The following is a 22,590-nucleotide window of genomic DNA, read 5'->3' as shown; positions in this document are numbered from 1 at the left end:
ATAGCGTATAGGTAAAACGGACGATAACCAGTTTAACCAGTTCCCTCTCGTATAATAGTTCGATTTTTTTTTATCCGTTCTTTATTATTATTATATTTTAATTTTTTATTGTACACGTCCATCACACACGGCGACGTACCTATTATATACAATGTATCATCTGCGCGTCTATACTATGTTACATTTGATATATAATAATATAGGAAGGTATATACACACAGTCAATGCATTGATTGCCTATAGCCGCTGACCGAGTGTGACGAGTTCGCATCCGGTTTTTCTCACATATGCGCCATGTTTCGTAATACTCCCGGCTTGGTGGTGATTAATATATTTTATCCGATGTTTATTTTATTATAATATTATATATACGTTATGTAATACACGTGTATTATAGACAGCAATGCAGTGTTTATCGCTTGTAAATATATATATACACGTGTGACGTGTACAATACGATAATCGTAGGTACGTGCGTATATCTGCATATAAATATTAATATAAATAATTATAATATACGAGCGTACGACTGCCGAATCTATGTGGAGCGAAATCTCGAGTAGAGTATAAATCTCGAGCTAAAACAGATTAAAAGACCGGCGCGGCACTCCGAAGATATACACCTATATTTATTATATCACTGGCGTGCGTATATTATCGTGTACACTCTGTGTAATGGTTGTATGTTATCCAGAGATACCTGCAGTGTAATATTGATATAGTGTCTTAAAACAAAATACAAATACATCGCACGAATTGTAAATAAAATGATTTTATTAACCGAGTGTAGGTACGTTATAATCGTCGTTCTACAAAAGCCGTCTTGATCCGCGCAAGTTGAATATATATTATATATATATCCTATATCGTATTTATATCCAACAGTAAGTTTAGATAAAATTATCTTACACATAATATATGTGTAACACGTAAATAGAGTTTGCGCGTCGGGACAATTAATTATATAGTAAATCCGTCGCGTACTTTATGTTTTTATCTCATTGGGTGTATGATATATTTACTTATACTGTTTAGTTAACAAGATAATTTTTTTAATACAAAAATATTACATGGACGTTATTAAGTATATACACATAGGTATGGCACAACGTGCGGTGCATGGTTTGCACATTCAGCACAATATATTGTTATCGATAGGATCACGCAGTCGGCACTTGGCACACATAATATACATCTAATTATTGCAGTAAACGCTGTTGTTTTAATGGTGGTTTATATAAATTATACATATATTATATCGTTTTACGCATATTACACACACAAAGGAGAAAAGAATTGTTCGCCGAAATACACGCGCTCACCGAAAGTTTTCGAGGCCAACAATCGCGGGGTACGAACTTCTTCATAGGTAAAGTCGTTGAAATGTATTATAACTTCCGACACGGCGAAAAGCGTCTACACGTTTCTTTATCTATACGTAAACACGAAACTTTTTCTCTTATTTTGGCATAACTATTGTTATTATTTTCATCGCTATTATTACGTATTTTTTTTACCATTGATATTTATTATTTTTACAATCGGAAACTACGCATAGTTCTCTAATTGAAAATCAAGTATTATTTAAGTGAAACAGCACAGTAACTCGGTAACATCGTTATTCGGTAATCCGAACCTAATGTTATCACACAAACTGTGTTAAATATCACTCGGTGATTTATGTCACTCTTGACGAATTAACGGTATAGCCGTCACTATAAAAAGTTAAAAAAAAATATGGGTGTACTCGACCATAATAAACGTTATAATACGCGGTGGACAGAGTATTGGAATTAGTGGCAAATATTGGTTTCTGCGCATATTATACATTGTGTATCGGCAAAGGTGATACGACGGAGGAGAATGGTATGCATATACATGTATAAATGACCGAGTTTACAATCGTTACGAGGGTGAGGTTTTGACGGACTTCGTATCTCGGGGGATCGAACGGATGAACGTTGGCGGCGAATGAGGCGAAAAGAGTGAGTATGGGAGAGGGCGCGGGCAGTGTGTATGTGCGCGAGCGGAGATGACGACGACGGACGGTGGAGGCTCCTAGGATATGAGGGTGTAGGGGGTGGATATGAAATATGAAATTTCGTAATTAGAAGCCCCGTCTATATATCGTATCACGTATATATATGGAGCGCGCGAGACACCGACACAGAGTAGAAGAGGGTGGGAAATGGTCGCGGGGTATGATCGGGTGAGGGTGGAAGAGCTGATCAATAATTCAATCCCGTTTTAAAGTGCGGGCCATGTGTGTTGTGTGTGTGTGTGTGTGTGGGAATGAGATGCCGAACCCCGGAGATATATCTTCAAATCAAGATGGCCGCGTCAATCGTCTATTGTTTTAATAGTTGCCCGTAGGTGGGAGTTACCCCTTTCGCATGTGAGAGTGGGGACGAGAAACGCGGGTAGTTGGTGTGCGAGCGTGTGTATGTGTGCCCGAACACTGGGTACAGCGGACGAGAGGATGCGAAGTTCCGAACTCATATAATATATATATTTATATACATACAGATATAATACGCCGTTATATCACGTTATGTGCCCATCTATCAACCCTCATTTTCTACCCTTCGGCGACCACTCGTCATATGTGCGTTTGTACATGTTTGCGATCGCGAGCGTGTGTGTATGCATTATTGTAGAACGAACGTCGGCGAAGAAAATCATCGGCGGAGAGAGAAAGAGAGAGAGGACGAGAGAGCAGGCAGAGAGACCAAAAGTATAGATGCGGACGGATTTGCTTATAAAAGGAGAAGGCGACTGCGGGGATCGTGTATAGTCGTTTTGTTGTGTGTGTGTACTGGGCTATTAAATTAATAAATTATACGAGTATATATTGAGTGTGTGTGTGTGTGTGTGTATAGGTACCTTTGTGTGTATCTATACATTTTGTGTGTAGACTATTTAGCCGGCGATAATGGTATTTGATAGTTTGATACAATACAACGGAACAAATTAATTATATTATACAAAGTATATAATTTTTTTTAAGAGTTTAACTTTTATATATAATATAATATTATACGATTAACTTCTACATTGATTCCAATTGGATGAATGCGCGTTTTCACATATATATATATTCTCATATATCTATATTTATACATCATAGGTAGGTACTTTGAAAGAATAACGCATGAATAATACTTATGATGTAAAAGGGATAGCGACGCAGTTCAAACGCTTATAAATTTACCATCAACTGGTGTTAAATCACCATCTTGTAATTAATTTAACATCAGTTGATGGCCTTAATTTTAGTAGTTAAATTAAACCTGATTAACGAAAGCTAATCGTGTTGTGTCAAACAGTTGTAAGTTCCTTTCAAAGTTTAAAATTATACTCTTATAATAATATATAAATACCTAACTGGCGTCTTTCGAAAAAGTTGACATTTTTGTTCAAATAAATTAAATGTTGCGTTATTATAGTTTGAAATAGACAACACCTAGTGACATTGACATGATTTTTTTTTTTTTGATTGTTTTTATTTCGTTTTGAGTCGTAAGAACAATTTGTAATTTTTTATAATAGCATAGACTTTAAGCAGATATATTATATAATATAGTGATAGGTATTGTGTATCTTAAATAATTATGAGCACCATCATCGGTTGACTGAATATAATATTTAAATAGAATAATGTACATAATATAGGAAGAGAACCAAGCCGAGGAGTGGGTCGCGGGTGGATGCAGTGCGGCATGCGGTATGGACGGTGACAACAACGCGAGACGATAGCAACACCCGCACCTGTAGTGGATGGTGCGGCGGTGGGGAAGTCGTTTAACTAATTTGGCCGCACACGAAAAACCCTTTGAGCGTTTAAACACTTAAAAAACAAACGCAAAACATTTAAACACTGACTGAAAAGGCTCCGCTCGACGTCCCATTTCCACTCATCGATTCGCAAACAATTGTGCATAATAAATAATAATATGCTGCATAATGTAGAATTTCAGTCAATATTATGTATATACTTTTTATGTGTCTTTACTAAAGTTTAATGTTGCCAGTAGACAATAACAACGTAAAAATAAATAAATAATAATATGGCCATTGAGTGGGACGTGCACTAAGACGTACCTTTATGTATAGATTATTGATCGCGACTGAAAACAATAATCGTCAAAGACCACGTAATTATAGTACCTATTATTGAATATTCCAACACCCCATCTGTACGATATATATATGATTATATTCAAGAGACGAGAGTGATTTGAAAGCGACTGCTAACTGTTGTTAAATATAGAATATTACCTATACGTATATTATGATATTCATATTTAAGTTATATAATGTTATGATTCACCTAAGTGTATTATTATGCGGATGATATTATTAATATATCACAATAATGTGTACATAATATTATTATTATTTTCAACCGATGGAAAGACTGAAGAATGCACTCACGTAATAAAACGATCGGTTGGTGTCTACCTATATATTATATACATGTAAAATATACCTACGTATATGGTATATGGTATATATATACATACACACTATTAAAACACTAAATTGCGCGCGTTATGTCTGCGGCCATTAATAGCGCACAAGAGCCTCCAGCGTAGGTGGTGGGTGGGTGGGGGATATATACTTTGCCCCGCGCTCGCTATATGTCTACGAATTCGGTCCTTCGCATTTCCGTGACCTCATCACCGCCGCCGCCGCCACCACCATGCGTTTATTATACATATTATATGCGTGTGTACACTGTACATATATACTTATATTATATGTATAGTCGTTTTACTATACTTATTTATTATGTACTCTACACACATACACACACATATAAGTATATATATTTATAATATATATACGCGTTCCACCGCGATCGTATATTATAATATAGTTTGCAGTGTGTGCATGTCGTGCCGGTCGAGCGGGTTCGATTTTTAAGGGCCTCGCCCGATCATATCAGACCCTGGCGGCGGCGGCAACGACGACGACGATATAATATATACACACAATAATAATATATAACACAATATTATATATACTATACACGTTGAAAATGCAGATGTAATAAAATCAATCCCAAAGTTCTCGGTATATTACACCCACACAAGACTTATTATGCGTCCGACGTAATAGCGTGATTGGACGTGAAACGGAAGGAAATTGCGTGATAGAAGTGGAAAATTTATACCATTACCTTTTTCCCCGTTCGTACACACATACACAAACTCTTGTTCCTACACAACCATAGCTTATACTATATAACTATATACCCCTCCTGTAGCAAGACCACCGAGCACCTTGTTTCCGATTCGATGGCGCCATTGGTCTATATATTTATTATATAAGACACATCATAAGTATACGCACAAATACACGCGAACACACACTCGCGTTTGAAATTCCGTCGTCGTGAGTGTATAGCGCGTATAGACAGACGCTCGATTGTATTTGGTTTCGTGGAAATAATATTTTATTTATTGCGCATTTATATAATATAAAATATGGAGATGTATGGGACTCAAGAATAATATATTATTATAATAATAATAACAACAACAGAACGGCTGCTGCGCTACGGAATTTCCGGGAGTTACCTTTATTCGTTAAAAAAATTATAATATAATAAAGAGAATTATAAATAATAATAAAAATGGAGGTGTTTGAAAGGTGATAAAATACGAGATTATAATATGTAAGACACATCATCCGGTACGGCGGTGGCAGGCAAATATTTGAATAAGAAGTGTTTGAATATTATTATTATTAAAAAAAAAATAAAAAAAAAACGGCACGAAGAGAGTAAATGCCGGAAGTCGTCTATTGTAATACGTTATTATCACATATATATATTTATTGAGCGCAATAAACGCTCGCACGTAATTCGGAGTAATAAACCGTCACCGTGTGTACCTAAATACATATATTTATTATTCTGACACTATGCGTAGGCATAAAATATAAATAGATAAAATATTATCGTATTTAGGTACGCTAGCTATATATTAGATTAATATTTTTATGAAAAATAGAACAACCCGCTAGCTTAATAAATATTGAACCAATTATTGTGTTTTTTTTTTTTCACTCAAAAATGTTTACCTCTTTTTCTTTGGCCGAAAGTTCAAGTTCGGCAGGTGTCTTGTTTTGATCCTCGGTGGATTCGACATGATTGCTCAGAGGCGTGGCCATGGTCATGACGTTCGTGTCTTGTGCTTTGTTGTTGGTCAACTGTTCCTTCAGGGTAGTCACTTCTTTTTCCGCCAAAGTAGCTCTCTGAAAAAGTGAATAGATAATCGTAAAAAAAAAATTGTAAACCAAAACCGTATAATATAAATAAGTACACCACATAGTATTATATTATAAGTATATTTAAATCATTATTCAAATTCCATTCTTCAACTATTCACTAACAGAAGTCCAAAGAAAATCACTGGTATCCGGTCTTTATATAATAATATACGTGTATATCGTATATGTATGGATGGGACATGCGTCGACCGTATATAATATTGTAATAACGGAACTCATAATAATATAGTAATATAATCTTTCAGTATCGTGATATATATATATGTACGCCTAATATAATACAACACACAGTGCGGTTCTAAGTATTGAACGTGATTGAAAATAATGGTCCACGCAATGGTTCGCGGGTCAATTTGCTAGATGACTTCCTCATCGTTTATTACATTTTATTATATCCACTTATGCTACGAAATCGATCGAATCCGGTCGAGCATATTATGTTATACTTACATACCGTATGATTAAAATAAAACAATTTTAATAAGACAATATTTATGCCATTTCCTGTCATTATTACACATAATAGTATACATCCATACATAAATCATAATAACTAGCTAATATATATATATATATTGACTAAAGCTGTTCCATTTATAACAATGTTGTCGCCTGCAGCAGTATAATAAGGCGTATGGTTATAGTTATAGCATTTCCTATTTTCGCCTGAAAAAGTCGTATCATCTAAGACTTTCGAGTAAGATTTATTGAGCTCACTTCGACATGAAATCTCTTTAATTTGTATATTTTATTGTAGTTAAATAAATCATAAAGATATTTTGTGATAATTGTATAATAAGTAATAACTAACTTTTATTATTATTTCAAAGTTGCTTTGATTAATCTTGAAAATTAAATTATAAATGTTTTCTCTATTCTAAGCGGTATAAAATAATATAATAATTATTTATATAAGGACATGCGATTGATGATAACGCGAGCTATGTAGCAACTGGCAATATAAGATTGAAACAATCGTAAACCATTATAATATAGTAATATAAATTAGTATCTATTATTTACCTGCCATATAATAGTACGCTAAAATATAGACGTTCAACCCACTACATTTTTAAAAGTATTTTATCTCATAATATAATAGATTTTATGAGTACACCTATCTATATACATGACACTAATATACTCTATTAAAGTTTAATAATAATATGTGTATATATTACACAATAAATCGTAACGCTATTATTATTCGGTATACGTTGCAAAGGCGTGATGAGTGAAATTTTTACCATATATATCATATAGTAAAAATAAGCAGAATGTTTAATTTGTATTCATATTTTTATCTACAGTTTTATCATATTAAATATACTATAACACACGATAACTTTACACTCAATACAGCCTACGAATTTACGAATTATTATTAGACTATATAATTATGTAAAATTAATATAACACGACAGACAGCATCTCATCACCTCCCATTTCTTTCTTTTAAAAAAAGCTCCGGGCAAATGATGGCCATGTTTAGACTTACGCAGACTCGTATTTACTACCCCGCCGACGGAGGTATATATATTACGCATACACATAATAATTATTACCAGTCTCAGTGGCGTTTATCTATATAGGTATAAGCAATAGGTACCTATGTATTATTAAAAAACTAGTATTAATACAAAACGAAACATAATTTACCTGCAGCAATGTTCACTGAAATATTTTATTATATATAGAGCATAACAATAAAATATATCACGTGCTGCGTGCAGTATTATATATCTAATATATATTGTAGGACTGCGTTTGGAAAATGGCTACGAAAATATCGACTCCACCTATACCCCCGCCGCCGGGGTAATAATATATCAATCGAGCGTGTACATCTGTATATATATATATATATATATTATAAAATACACATCGTTGCATGTACATGGTGCGAGGAGGGACGTCCGAACAACGCATACACAATAATAGTATACATAAGTATACACAATGTACTACCTATACATAAAAACGACGGACAACGGGCACGGCGAAACGAAAATATCGAACGATATATAAATAAAAATAACAATAAATCGACCTTCCTCGTTTATATATATATTGAAAAAAAAGAACCCGGTGGGAGGTGTCTTAAAGTAGGTGGAACTATTGGACCGTATCACGCGCCATTGGACCGGCCCCGTCGATAGATCGTCGTTCGTGTGTGCGTGTGTGTGTGTGTGTTTGTGTGCGAGGCGGCGGCGTTTTATTTCTTTTTCTTCTTTTTTTTTTTTTTCATATTATTCTCTTCTCGTTCTTTTCTGCTGCTCGCCACTATGTGCGCGTATAATATACGCCACCGCCGACGCCGCCGTTTGTTTGCGTAGAGTCGCGTCTCGTGTATTATATAAACACGATAATAATATATAGTACATAATAATAATAATAATATTATATATATTATTAAAATATTATTACTATTATACGACGAGTGCTGCTGCTGCTGTTGCTGTCGCACGCACGCGCGTTTTTGCATAAAAACCCGTATGTGACGTACATATTATAATATACCATATTATAATGTGTGTAGGTAGACGCGTATTATACGTATATAGGTATACAAACTATATATATAAAAACGCGTCGGGTTCGGTTTCCATTCCGTATTTTTCTCTGCTCTATTCCACCGTCTTTGTTGCTGTCGGGTTTTATATTATTGTTTTTTTTTCTTATTTTTTCGTTTTTCGTTTTTCGTTTCTCTTTTCCGACAGTCGCCCGCAGTCACGCCCACCTCCTCCGCCGCCTGCATCACCGGCCCGCGATCGTGAACTATAATGTAATAATAATACCTATCCATACCTATATACACGTTTATATCTATATGCCTCGACGGTGCGTATATTTTATAATATACACATATCATACACACTGCAGTACGCCCGTATACCTATACACGTTATAATATAGGATAATATGCACGTCTATATAATATTATATCATATAATATATAGATATATATATAGAGAGAGATATAGGTACCTTAATCGGTATTCGGTGTACGATAATATATATATAATATGTAATATAGTACGATGTGTGCGTCGTGATATTTGGACGTCTAGAAATCGTATTCCCGCCCTCTCCTTAATACTCCGCCGGCCGTGCGCCACCCGGCGGCGGCGTCCTCGCAATAATAATAATACGCTCGCGACCGCTCCTCGACGACGGACAACGCCGCCGAATAATATTATATTATTATCATCATCATCATCATTATCATCATCGCCATCGCCATCATCATCATCATCATTATTATTATTATTAAGTTCTCATCGATTCGACAACGACGGATGTCTGTCTCGTACGATTCCGTCAGTTCTTGTATTGTCCGTATATAATTATTGTGTTATGTATAGTATATAATATGTAGATAAATTAAGTAATAGGTATATATTATCTACCCAAGTCGAGTTTGGTTTTTTCGTATACCTATACGTAATAAAAATTATTATTATTTTTATTATTTTTTTTTTTTTTATACATCCGTATAATATTATACCTAATTAATATTTTTGAATATATTTATGTACCGACATTTTTCTTTTTAATTAGATTTCTTTAAAAATGTACTTGCTGATTGTTTTGATAATTATTTGTACCACGTTACAAGTTATTATTATTAATTATAACGTGCCGGATCCATCCATTGGCATCGCAACATTGAAAATATTTTCTGAATTCCCCGCATTGTTCTCGTTCACGTATTTATTAAAATTAATAATAATGTAATAACTGTTAGTGTTAACTAACTATTCGTACCTACATACGATATATTATACACGTAGTTTGTATATGCATGTTCGTTGTGACAAATTAGGCGTAACTGCACTTAAGACAAAAACAACGGAAAAAATTATTCGTATTCGGTCTATTATATTATATAATATATTATAACCTATAAGTATATGCCGTGAGTATAATATAGCTGCAGTGTCGTAATATGCTAATAAGAGTGCTTCCGGCCCTCGATAATTTTTACAGCGGCTGTTTTACAAGATAACAACATTAAATATACACACAATGCAAATAGATAATTTATAAAATATTGTTTCTAAAAAAAAATGTACCTAAGTACATTTTTCGTATTGATAAACTCTTTATAAATGTGCATATTAAATAAATAATATTAAAAAAATAAAATTGATATGCAATAAAAAACGTATACGTAAAATGATAAACAACGTATTTTATATAAATTCAATTTAAATATAATAGCAGACGTATTGGCATTTATTTTTGAGAAGTTAATCTATCGTATATATTCGTATGTTATTAACAAGCACGTTAATCTAAATGCTGTATCAAAGTTTACAAGAATTTAGGTACCTATACTTCTCGACAATAACTAAACAACTTCCCCCAATCGCGCGGAATTCGTTCAAACATATTAGCTCCATTACCAGTCATTAGGGTGCGCGTGATAAAAATCGTGGTTTATCCCCCTCGAAGTGAGTATAATATGTAGAAAAAATAAACCGTATATAACCTGTGTTTTTCACGCCAAAACCAAAAGTATATATGTATATAAATATACAATATATACATACCACACGGAGGAGGGTGGTTTTTTTCGCCACATACAAGACAAACACCCTTCAAAAAATATCTCTACATAATAAATAAAAAAGTCAACCCACTATTTTTCATTTCCATATCTATACTTAATATTCATTAACGTTTAAAAAAAATTACAAAAAACCGGTATTTTTCGTGTAGTTGGGGTTTTAATAATACATATACCTACCTATATAAAAATATACATTTTATCGAGGTTCTACCTATATGTATACAGTGAAAAAAAACTAAACACATTTTACCTTGTTGCCGAATTTTTAAATTGAAACATATTATTAAACATTTGTTCTCTGCGACGCATTATGTATATTGAGTTTTGACGTAGGTATATATGGAGAGCTCATTGGATATTTCCCCTCGCATTATAACCCATATGGTTGATACGTATCTATCCATTATGTGTATATTAATTAATTATATTCAATAAAACACCTGCGAATGCGGCGGTGGTCACTATTTTCTTGTAATTTATACAATATATATATAATATTGTCAAATTTGTTAAAAAAAAATATATATATGTATAAATAGTATCGGAATAATATTATTTAGTATTTACTCAGTATATTATATATAGTACCTATATATATGCATATATTATGAAACACATACATATTATATACATATAATATACTCATGGTATATTTATTTTCTAATTATTATTTTACATTCGAACAACCATCGAGTGTCGACGTCGACGGCGCGCGTTTGACTTCCGCAGGGCAAGTCCGGACCCTTTTGTTTCCAACGCGTGGGTTCCCCCCAACCACACACCCACTCAACATCCCCGGTCGCACTAGAAAAAAATACCCACGGGCTCTCGTTGTTTTTATGTCCATTTACATATTACACTGGCACGCACACACGCGCGCGTTTACCAGTGAATGGGCCATATCGTTTTGAAAAAATGACAACAATAATACGGCCGCGGGTATGTGTGTGTGTGCTATATGTATAGGTGATAAATCGGATCAAACAGAAGAAAAACCCGTTCGTGGGAGGAGACTGTTTTAAAAAAGAAAGGAAAAAACGGTCTTGACACTGACGAATTGAGACTTCATTCTTATAAACATAAATTGCTTTGTGTTATTATTATTTTCTTAGCTAGTACTTTTTTTTTGTTCCATTATGCTCATTTATATTATTTATGTGTTTATATACTATCCTCTCTCTCTCTCTCTCTCTCTTTTTTCTCTGTCTGTATGCGCACATTCATTGCGGTGACTACAGTCTAACCTATTCCTCCCTTGGATTTCCGATGTCCCATTGTTGATCAGACGACACCATATTATACTGTATACATAAACATATTTACATATAAAATCGTTGACCTTTTTTACGATTAATTAAATAATAAAATATGATGCGGGTTTATTGTGTTAAAAAGGTGTTGATGAAATATTTAATTATTATTTGATTTAATAATCAAAAAAAAACTTTCTATAATACATATGTGTGTGTGTGTGTGTTGTGTGTGTGTGTGCGTGTGTTTTAGTCCTCGTGCAGGTTTCCTAGTAATTAAGGCGGTACAAGGCGCTTTTATACATGTACAATGTTATCTTGTTTTTCTGCGTATACATCGATAACGATGAAAGAACGCCGCCTATAAAGGTAAAAACTATATAGATCGATTCTCATAAGAGTTGCAGATTTTCTAAAACACACTTTTTTTTACGCCTACTTACTCGCGTCTGTAAACTGTCGGCTTTATCTCAAAAGTAGACTAAGGAAAAAAAACAAATATATATATATATATACATATATAAACGTGTCTAATGACACATCTCAATAATATAGCCACGAATCGTGAGATTACAGTTAATGTGTCGTTGGAATTACAAAACTTTTGATTTCAGTATAATAAACTACATCACGTTTTTTAGTGTATTTGTACACGCTATGTATATTAATTATGTAATTTAATGTACGTATATAAATATATGGTTTTTTGAAATAGCCTATTATATTATTATTGTTCTTACGTAGGTATACTATATACCGATTCTGAATTATAAAATATGTTGTTCTATAAGCAACATATTTCTTAAGAACTAAAAAGTCTTGTTTATTTTAATGACTTTTGACAATAATATATTACATTACTATTTACTGTATACCTATATACTTGTACATTTATATGGTTTTATTTATGTTAATTTTCTCTAGAAGCGTTCTGCAACGTTACAGTGTAGTGTGGTTGTGCTGCTGTTGCTGGTATCGATCAGATTGTTATCGGCGAATTGAAGACAAAATGGACAACAAGAATGACTCATTATGTGCATATCCCGCGTGAGCTGAGGGGGCGGAAAATAATAATTGCGAAAGAACACATTACGCGTGGCAGGGGGAGAAAAATGTTTGACACGGGCACGTATGCAAATCACACAAGAACAACAAGACGGGGGCGGAAGTGCATATATACATCCGAAAAGGGTCGGATTTTTATTTTTTGTTTCGCGCATATACATAAAAAATAAAACCGAACATTTATATTGTGTTTGTTTACGTACAATCCGACACGTTGACACGAGGATATCGGATTTCATATTCAAGGCATGCTAATAAAACCATTCAACGTTAAAAAAAAAACGAAAAAAAAATGAAAAATAATTCGAATAAGTGATTTCTGTTTACACTGAATTCTTTGTAAACGTCGCATTATTTATTCGCACAAATAATAATATTCTCGTCATTTTGAATACGTCGTTTCTCATACCTCATTACACGAATCACGGGCAAAACATAGAGTGGAAATCCGTTTGAAAATATATCTCAGTAAGCAACTTGTAATATAAAATGCAATTTATTACGTATTGAATTATTTGTATAATCAGTGCCTATTGAAATATAAGCGTAGCTTGTGTATTATCGATAATGATACTGTCATTATCATATCATGTATATGCATATAATTATAGTACATGGGTACTATAATATATACTATATAATATTATCGTTTAAAAATTAAAATGTTTTTTTTTTTTTGAAATACGAGATCTAAAAAAATATCAATTGATAGAAAAATATGATTTTTTTGCGTGTACGTAATTCAGCTATAAAATATAAAATATGATAAAATCATATTTTAAAACGTATATACAAATGTCAAACAATATATTGTATTAATGTAGTACCAAATTCAAATAATAATGCAAATCTCGATATTATTATTCATATAAAATGTATAATATCTTGAAAGTAGGCGCAGTACCTATATGTACCCATATATGTATATATATAAATCAATAATCGGTGAAAAATTAATGAAAAGTACTTATAGCATTATAAAATTGTATAATTTCAAATATAAAGTAGTGTTATTGTATTTATGTGTCGAATTAAAATTGTTGCGAACGATTGCTTGTCACAAAAAAATATCGCAGATATCTATATAAATGATATGAAAAAATCGTACCAAAATCATGTAGAACAGCATTGCAATATGTATATAATTAGTTATGGGAAAACGATGTGTGCTCGAAGGGAAAAACAAGAAAAGTATTCGAAAAAAGCTTCCTTTTCCCGGTGCTCTGCCAGCCGTATAATTAGAATCGGCGTGTAGAGCCACCACGGTGGTAAGGATAAAAAAATGGGAAAAGAAGAGGCAAATTTCTTGGTACGTCGTTTGTTATCCAAATGACAGGGCCCGAGATTGGCCTCGGAGAAAGTCTTGGGGGAAAAAGATTTTATTATAAGATATCCTCTACCGAGTAATCCAATTATTAACGTGTAAAAAAAAAGAATCACCGAGGATGGATGAAGATTACACATATACTATCCCCTGATCCCTTTAATCACGTTTACGCGTATATATATTTATATTATATTGATTGAAGTAGCTTCCGCAGCCGAAAAAATAATATGATAATAATAATATTTGTGAAAACAGCTAGAATATTCGAAAAATGTGTCGTGTGCGTGGTCTTATGCCGTAAATAATTATATGTATCAAAAATTCGCAATATACCGGTATAGTATTAAATTATTATTATTCATTATATTAAATATAGATTATAAGCCCGCTCGTGGAAAGGATGGCGGAGAGGGACGTTCCGGGCGTGAATGATCTTCTAAGTCGTGATCGCAAATACCAATGGCGGCCGTGGTGTGGCTTATTCGAAATTAATCAATTGTCAGGTAACCCGATTTATCAATGACGGTGGAACCGGTTTTTGTTCGGGTTCACTAACCCCCCTTCGGGAGACAAAATAATGGATGACAAAAGTCTCAAAAAACATATCCGATGAAGTTTTTCTGCCAAATATTGAAATATATGCAATAAAATAAGTATCATTATTATATCAGATAACAATAATATGACGTATTGATGTGTATGGTAATAATTAATAATGTATACAACTGTATATAACGTTATATTGAAAATGCTGTTGCAATAAATATTTTGTGTATATATATATAATATATGCGTAAGATATATACGAAATAATAATAAAAACACAGATGACCGTCGTCTATGCCGCCGTCGCATCGGTAGTATAATAGTTGAGACGACCGACGATAATATTATAATATACGGCGGTGATGGTCGTATATACCGAAATAGCCGTTTTGGATCGTTTTCAAAAGGGATCCGCCGCCGCATAGATCGGATGTGTCACTCTAAACAAACCGATTATTAAAAACCGCATTAAAACGTGTTTAATCTGTGTACGCCATTAGTTTGACGACACCTCTTCACCCGCACATCGTCATAGTCTTCGTCGGCGGGACGGCGGCAGTAAGAGTTATACGCTCGGACCGGTCGACGAGCGGGGGTGGTTTCGGCGGTGGTACTTGGAACTGTGCAGCGGGTGTGGAGGGTGGATGGAGGTGGGATCCCGGTGCTATTTCAGTACGGCTGTCATCGTGGTCGTCATATACAGTTGCCCGTATTATAACGGTGGGAGTTTATTAATATGTGCTTTAAGTCTGTCCAACGCATTTACACACACACACACACATGTATTTTCGATCTATTGAGAAAAAAAGTCCACGCGACAGTGTCACCGATGAACCCGTGTGTCGTCCGTGTCGAGTCGGATGCCAAGAAAATCGTAAATTTTCGACATTTTTTTCCTTCACTTTTCGCTGCTCGTCTCTTCGTTGTGTCACTCACACGCGCATTATACACACTGCTACACTCTCCTCCGACCGGCCGGGAATAGGCGTCATTAAAGAAAAATCGAATGTTTTTGACACCACCGCTGCCGAAAGTCGTTGCTGCTAACGAGCGTAGGAGACGCGCGTTTTTCTAAACTTAGACGGACACTGCTATTCCTATATTACTGCTGTAACAGAGGGTATCCACAGTCACATACTCGACTCTATAATATAGCTTCCGATTGAATTGACACATCGTCTAGTCGCGCTTAACCGGCGAAGGTACTTATTACCCACCCTATCCATCTAGGACGAAAGGATTTGATTTTTATTAAGAAAAACGATTTCCGTCTTCGTCATAAGTGAGTGTATTATATAATACAGGTATTTGAGGTATTATTACGATGAATCCTCATGAAATACGATGACAACGGTGACGACAACAACGACTGTATAGTACATAATATTTTGTAATGGGTAGCTGTTCAACCACCGACGCACGTGCACCGCTTGTGCTACCATCTATCGTCCGACCTTTGTGCCAGCGCCCCGAATGCCACCCGAACAGATACCGCTGCGGGTTTATTCCGTTTCGGTCTTACAGACGGTTTACAAATTCACAATATAATTTTTTTTTTTAATTTAGAACACAATATAATCATAATATATTTTAATGTAAATAACGAATATGTATGTATGTATATTTATGTGCGTGTATTTATTTAATGAGCTAAAATTCTAAAATTAAAACACGCTGTCAATTGTGAGACGTTGCCAAATAATTCTGTAAACTAATAATTTATACGTTCGAACATACGTACACAAACATTATAAACACACGCAAACATGCGCGTATAGGAAGAGACATATTATTATTATAAAATTCACTACTGTCACTGGGCAAAGACCGTGAACGGATAGAGGTGTATTTATATCTTCTATATGATATAAAATAAAGCGCCACTGAAAATTATTAAAAAAATCGAGAAAAAAAATACGATAGATATAAATAAGATTTTTACGAGGTGATACGTGCGTAAAGCGATACGGTCACAATAAATATATTTAATGAATATTTTTTTCAGACGTCACCCCGTTAATTATACATATTATCGTAATGCGCTCTAAATCTCCCCCGCCGACTGCTGCTGTATGGCGTTTAAGTAAAATTCTATTTCGGACTGCGTTGCAAACGTTAATCGACACCCGATGCCCTATCATGCTTTTTGTGGCGACCGTCATAATTTTAGACGTGCAACGATCTTCTTATATTTAATATATTTAAGTCAAAGAACACTAAACGGTCGTCGCTGCAATAAAATATGTTATTAGACGTGATTTGGATACCTATAATATACATACATTTTAAATGTCACACACAGAGGCGTTCAAACTTCTACGTAGGTTTGAAACAAAAATTGTAATATCATCTTAAGCAGTATCAATACATCATTGGTTTCAATAGTTAATGAATGATATTATATTTTTGCATTAGTATAAAAATATGTGCCTGGTGTGTAGGAAGTACTTGTATAATTTCGATAATTTTTTGCTTATTATATTATTATATATACTAGAATAGTGGAATATGCCGAATAAATTTATCTATTTTATAAAAGTATAAAAGTATGTCTGATTTGTACACGGAAAAAGCTTAGTAAATAGTAAATGCTATAAATGTTAAATGTTTTGGGTATCAAATACTATACAATACATTATATAAACACAGAATAAAAATAGTATACGATTGCAAAATTTTATGAAATATGCTAAAATTATGAGTTAAAAAAAATATATTGCATTGCTGAGGAAATTGGTTATACTTTGATATTTTATAGATAATATATGGTAATGGTGAATCGCTGAATACCGAATTTATTGATGTTTTAGATGTCTGTCGTAAATATATCGAATAACAATAAAGCGTGAACGATTTTATAACGTTTATCCGTGCGTTAAAGAGCCGTTTGGCCCTGCCCCTTTGCCCTCCCTATCCTGGCGGCCGGCAAACCACATACAACTGGGACGTAACGTCTGCTGATGTTTCTGTGCCAACGGTTTTCTTTTTTACTCTTTTTTTCCTCTTCCATTTAACCCTCAATCGTTATAACAATGTGACGTGTACATTTTGTTGAAAAAATATTGGTTTCTTTATCTTATGTTTTAGTATTTTACCTGTTGCCAAAATTGAGCCAGTAGATAGATACGTTCTTTTTTAAAGAGCCAATCCATAGACTGCATAGCCTGGACATCCATATCACGTATTACGCATAATTACCGTGAAAACCACAATAATTATCGTACAAACAGCCTTTATGGACAGTGCTTAACACGTATAAAATTTGAATGTTGCCTGGTCTATCATCTGAAACACAAAAATTAAATTATTGTATTTATGATAATATACATAGTATAATATCAGATAGGCCTAAAATTGACTTTACGGGTTTTCAATACGTTAAAGGCGTGCGAGCACTTAGATTGCATATACAAAACGCCTAATAAAATTATTTTATTATTATTTTTCTAGATTGCGTACTCATCAATATTGTTTAAAATAATTTAAAATTTATATAATCGATTATTGCATATTATGATAAAAAATAATTCAAAATTTCTAATACAATACAATCACTAGTGAAATAAAGAAAAATATATTTTAACTATAAATAATGTGTGATATACAAATTGGTGAAAACACATATTTTATTTAAAGTATATATTTGTATTAGTCATTTAATTTTTTTTGAAAATCATCTTAGCATCTTGTGTTTAGAAATAATCTTCGTACTCAACAAATTGTATACATGGTCAATCATCATCATCATCAAAAAAAAAAAAAATTATAGATCACTCTCTAAATCTACTCGTAAGTAGTAATGAACATTTTAATAATGAACAAGTCATAATTGACGTATCTACCTATTTATTTTCTAAAATCGAATAGAGTTGAAAATAATAATATTATTCAACATACAGTACTTATTTCATTCTTCTTTCACAATAAATTATAATTTTCATACTCAGAGTGATCAAACACATTATTTATAATGCGTTTTTCTATGCCCATTTAATATATAATAATATATTTTACATATAAATATAAAAAATGAATTGACAATAATGTTAATTGACATTTATTCTGATCATGTTTAATTACAGCATATTGAACGTGTTTATCGTTATAGTATTATGTGTGAGCAATCAGTTTAAGGTGGAAACCAATTTTTTTTTTGCAATAAATTCCAAAATGAATATTATCAAATCATATTAACAGTCAGCCGACTGACGCACGCACGTCGAATATATGGGTGATGCCGATAACACTAATAAGCGGCTTATCCCTAAAGTTTTATAGTTTTTAATTATTCTACGATCGGGATTATTGTTGAAAATATTTATTGTATTTATATTTTTGTTTCGAAGCTTTGGAATTCAATAAGTAGGCTATCAAAATATTATAAGCGTAAAAACAAAACACCTGACGCCAAACAATAGACACAATGTTTTTATTATTGTTTATTTTTCGCAGAAGGTGTATATTTAGTCAATCGAAATTAAAAATTGTTATATTGACCATGAAAAATATATTGATACACAACACTAAATTTAATATAGTTAAAAAATGTTTAACCATTGTTATTATTATAGGTAGTTCTTATATATAATTTGTTTTCACACCAATTCAAAAAAATCATTGTTTTTTATCATTTACCTATGACAAAATGTTTTGACGAAGTGATGATTTTAATAGATATAACGTAATTTTTATTTCAGTATCAGTAATATAATATTGAGATTCGGTCAAATAATAACTAAAATAAAAATATAATAATCCGAAAATATATTATAGTAAAATGTATACTTAATTTATAATATATTAAAAAATTAACAAAATAGGTAAGTATTAACATCGAAGTACATGAAAAAAATCACAGTTTTATAGAATATTACTGATGATTTTAATTTAAAAACATGCATAAAAATATTTTTAAGTAAATAAAAATATATTCTATAACCTAGTTTTAAATAAGTTGTTTAATAATTAGGTACTTAGTGTTAAATTAATAATTAATAATTTTATCAGAATTCAAAATATATATTGTATCAATATCCTATTATATATATAAATATAACATATTTATATTTAATATATTTATTATATTGTATTATTATATTTTATAACTCTTGTTACTATAAGTTAATTTTTCAGTTTCGATACACATGATAATAATAATTAGTAACAAAAAAAAAAAACAACTACAGTACTTTTAAAATTTAAATTATTTTTACAGTATTGAAAAAACTGACAAAGTTATTGTAGTTTTTACCGAAAATTATAATATTTCAGATAAAAGTTGTTATTTAATTAGTTACATCTCAAAAATTTAGAGTTCCTACGCAAATCATTTATAATGATTAACTGCTACTATAATTTATTTTATTAAACATTTTATTTGTATAGCCTGTTTTCAGATACTTGAAAATAATAAGGGATCAAAATAAATCTAGGTATAATTATTGCAACAAATAAATTGTAGGTATTTTCGTAAACGTATTTTTATTAATTTAAAGTTTATTTCGTCAAATAATCGAATGTCATTTAATTAGAATAAAATTGACTTTTCTTAGTTAATGTGGTAGTCAGGAAATGTATTTTTTTCGGGAAAATAATTGTTTTACACGGAATATGAAAAAAATAGTCTGAAAATGGACTATGAAATTTTTAAGGGGCGAAAACGTAAATAACTAGACTCAAAAGACTTACCTCTTCGAACGCACTCGAAAGTACTGCTGTAGCAGGAAAACCGCTGATGATGGTCAAGAGATATTTTTACCCGGATCGCGGGTGATAAAAAAAAAAATTAAACAAAAAAAAAAAAAATACTAGTCGGAATGTTTTAAGTGGAGTTAAAAATTTTAAGATCGGGTTAAGATTTTTTCTCGAAAATACCCCGAAAAAACTTTAATCGTAAAAATGTTTCCGCACTTGTTGTTTTTCTGCAGTACGGACGAGATACGACACTCTGTCTTGGGGGTGTATTTCGGACGCCGCACAAAAATCGACGACGCGTATCACGAATAAAATAAAAAAAAAAAAAAAATGATTTTATTAAAAACGATATAACGACGACGATAAAATAATCATAAACCACCGACGACGGTGAATTTTCAATAATAATAATAATAATAATAATGACTAAAGCAGTGTAATATTATTATTATTTTTGCGTACAAAAAATAATATTATAATATCATATGTGATTAGCAGACGCGACGACGGCGAGACACAAACACCACACGACAAGCGACCACGACGACGACGACGACAACCGGCGACGACGACGAACAGCACACGCGTGTCGACACCGCGCGTACAATCAGTGACGACTGGCGAACGAACGGCGCTCGGCGGATACCGGTGGCCCACCGACGAGACGACGCGCGGCGGCGGCGCGGCGACGACGATATCTCCGACGCGAGCGGTCCCCGTGCACTCCTGCCATCTGCCGGCGGCGGCGTCGGCGTCGACGACGACTGCGAGACGGCCGCGGTCGTACGGCGCACAATCCTTTACCCTCTACTCCGCGTTATTTTCTTCCTTTTCGGTTTTTTTTTTCTCCTCCTCTCCGCACGCGGTCACAACACGGTCGCCGTCCTCTCTCGCTAGCTCGCTCACTCTCTCTCGGTCTCCCGGTCTCTCTTCCTATTTTCCGTTTCCGATTTTCCTGCGCACCACTTCCACCCATTCGCCCGCCAGACCGCCTTTTTATTTTCTCTCTATTTTTTCCTTCTCCCCCCCCCCCCCGTAGCCCCCGTTTTACGACCCCCCCCCAGCGACGCGACCCGACCGGTATACCGGCGTTTTCTATTTTATGTACACATCGTACTTCCGTCGGTCCGCCGCCGCCGTCTCTTCCCATATATGACGTGTATTTTATTATTATATGGGTTGCACGCGAATCGTAGATGATATTATATATATATAGGTACGTTTTAACGTGTGCGCACATATATTATATATATATACATTATCAATCACCGGGCACGGCGATATTGCTGCGGCCAATCGGCGTGTGCGACCGGCGGCCGACTTGGGCGCACACCGCACGGCGGCGGCGCGAGCCGGGTCGTAAGTGCGTCACTTCGGTGCGCCGATCGGTTTTCGCTTTTCTTTTTTTTTCCCGATACCGCCGCCAATACACCGCAGCCGATCACGCGAACGCCCATCACTACCCGCCCGGCGCGTTTTCTCCATATAATATATATCATTACCTACTTATACCTATATACATGGTCGTACGGTTTAAATTCGTTTCTGTATTCAATATATGAATATAATATTTTAGGTACTCGCCCGAAATATAACCTAGGGCCTAGACTTTCGGTATCCGAACGAAGACACTATTGTTTTTTTTTTAAGTTCTCTTTCGGTTTGTCGACGTTTCTTTTACTCGCTTTTTCGACTACGCACACGCATACAAATATTATGTATACCCGCAGCAGGATAACATTGCATGTTTCGGACGAATCAAACCGACCAACCGTGATCTTCAGACGTTCGGTATTTTCTGTTGTTACCTCGACCAATTATTTAAAGGTGAAGTA

At 33.7% G+C, this 22,590-nt stretch overlaps 1 protein-coding gene across 3 annotated transcripts in view; it reads right to left on the bottom strand.

Annotated features, from left to right (window-relative positions):
• Nucleotides 1-21,382, bottom strand: part of LOC114121131 (homeobox protein cut) — a 36,263-nt gene extending 14,881 nt beyond the window's left edge. For 2 of the 3 annotated variants that reach the window (XM_050202360.1, XM_050202361.1), the window contains exons 1-3: nt 20,750-21,381; nt 18,157-18,346; nt 6,088-6,261 (exon numbers count right to left, since the gene is read on the bottom strand). In XM_050202360.1, the coding sequence (XP_050058317.1) occupies nt 6,088-6,261; nt 18,157-18,237 (255 nt within the window). In that variant the 5' untranslated portion in view covers nt 18,238-18,346; nt 20,750-21,381. Of the gene's footprint in view, nt 1-6,087; nt 6,262-18,156; nt 18,347-20,749 lie in introns of all 3 variants that reach the window. The other variant, XM_050202359.1, reaches the window with a different exon arrangement.
• Nucleotides 21,383-22,590: the final 1,208 nt, after the last annotated feature.

This window comes from Aphis gossypii, chromosome 2 (genome assembly GCF_020184175.1).
Source record: "Aphis gossypii isolate Hap1 chromosome 2, ASM2018417v2, whole genome shotgun sequence".
NCBI classification, from domain to species: Eukaryota; Metazoa; Arthropoda; class Insecta; order Hemiptera; family Aphididae; genus Aphis; species Aphis gossypii.
This window is presented reverse-complemented; position numbering and strand designations above follow the sequence as displayed.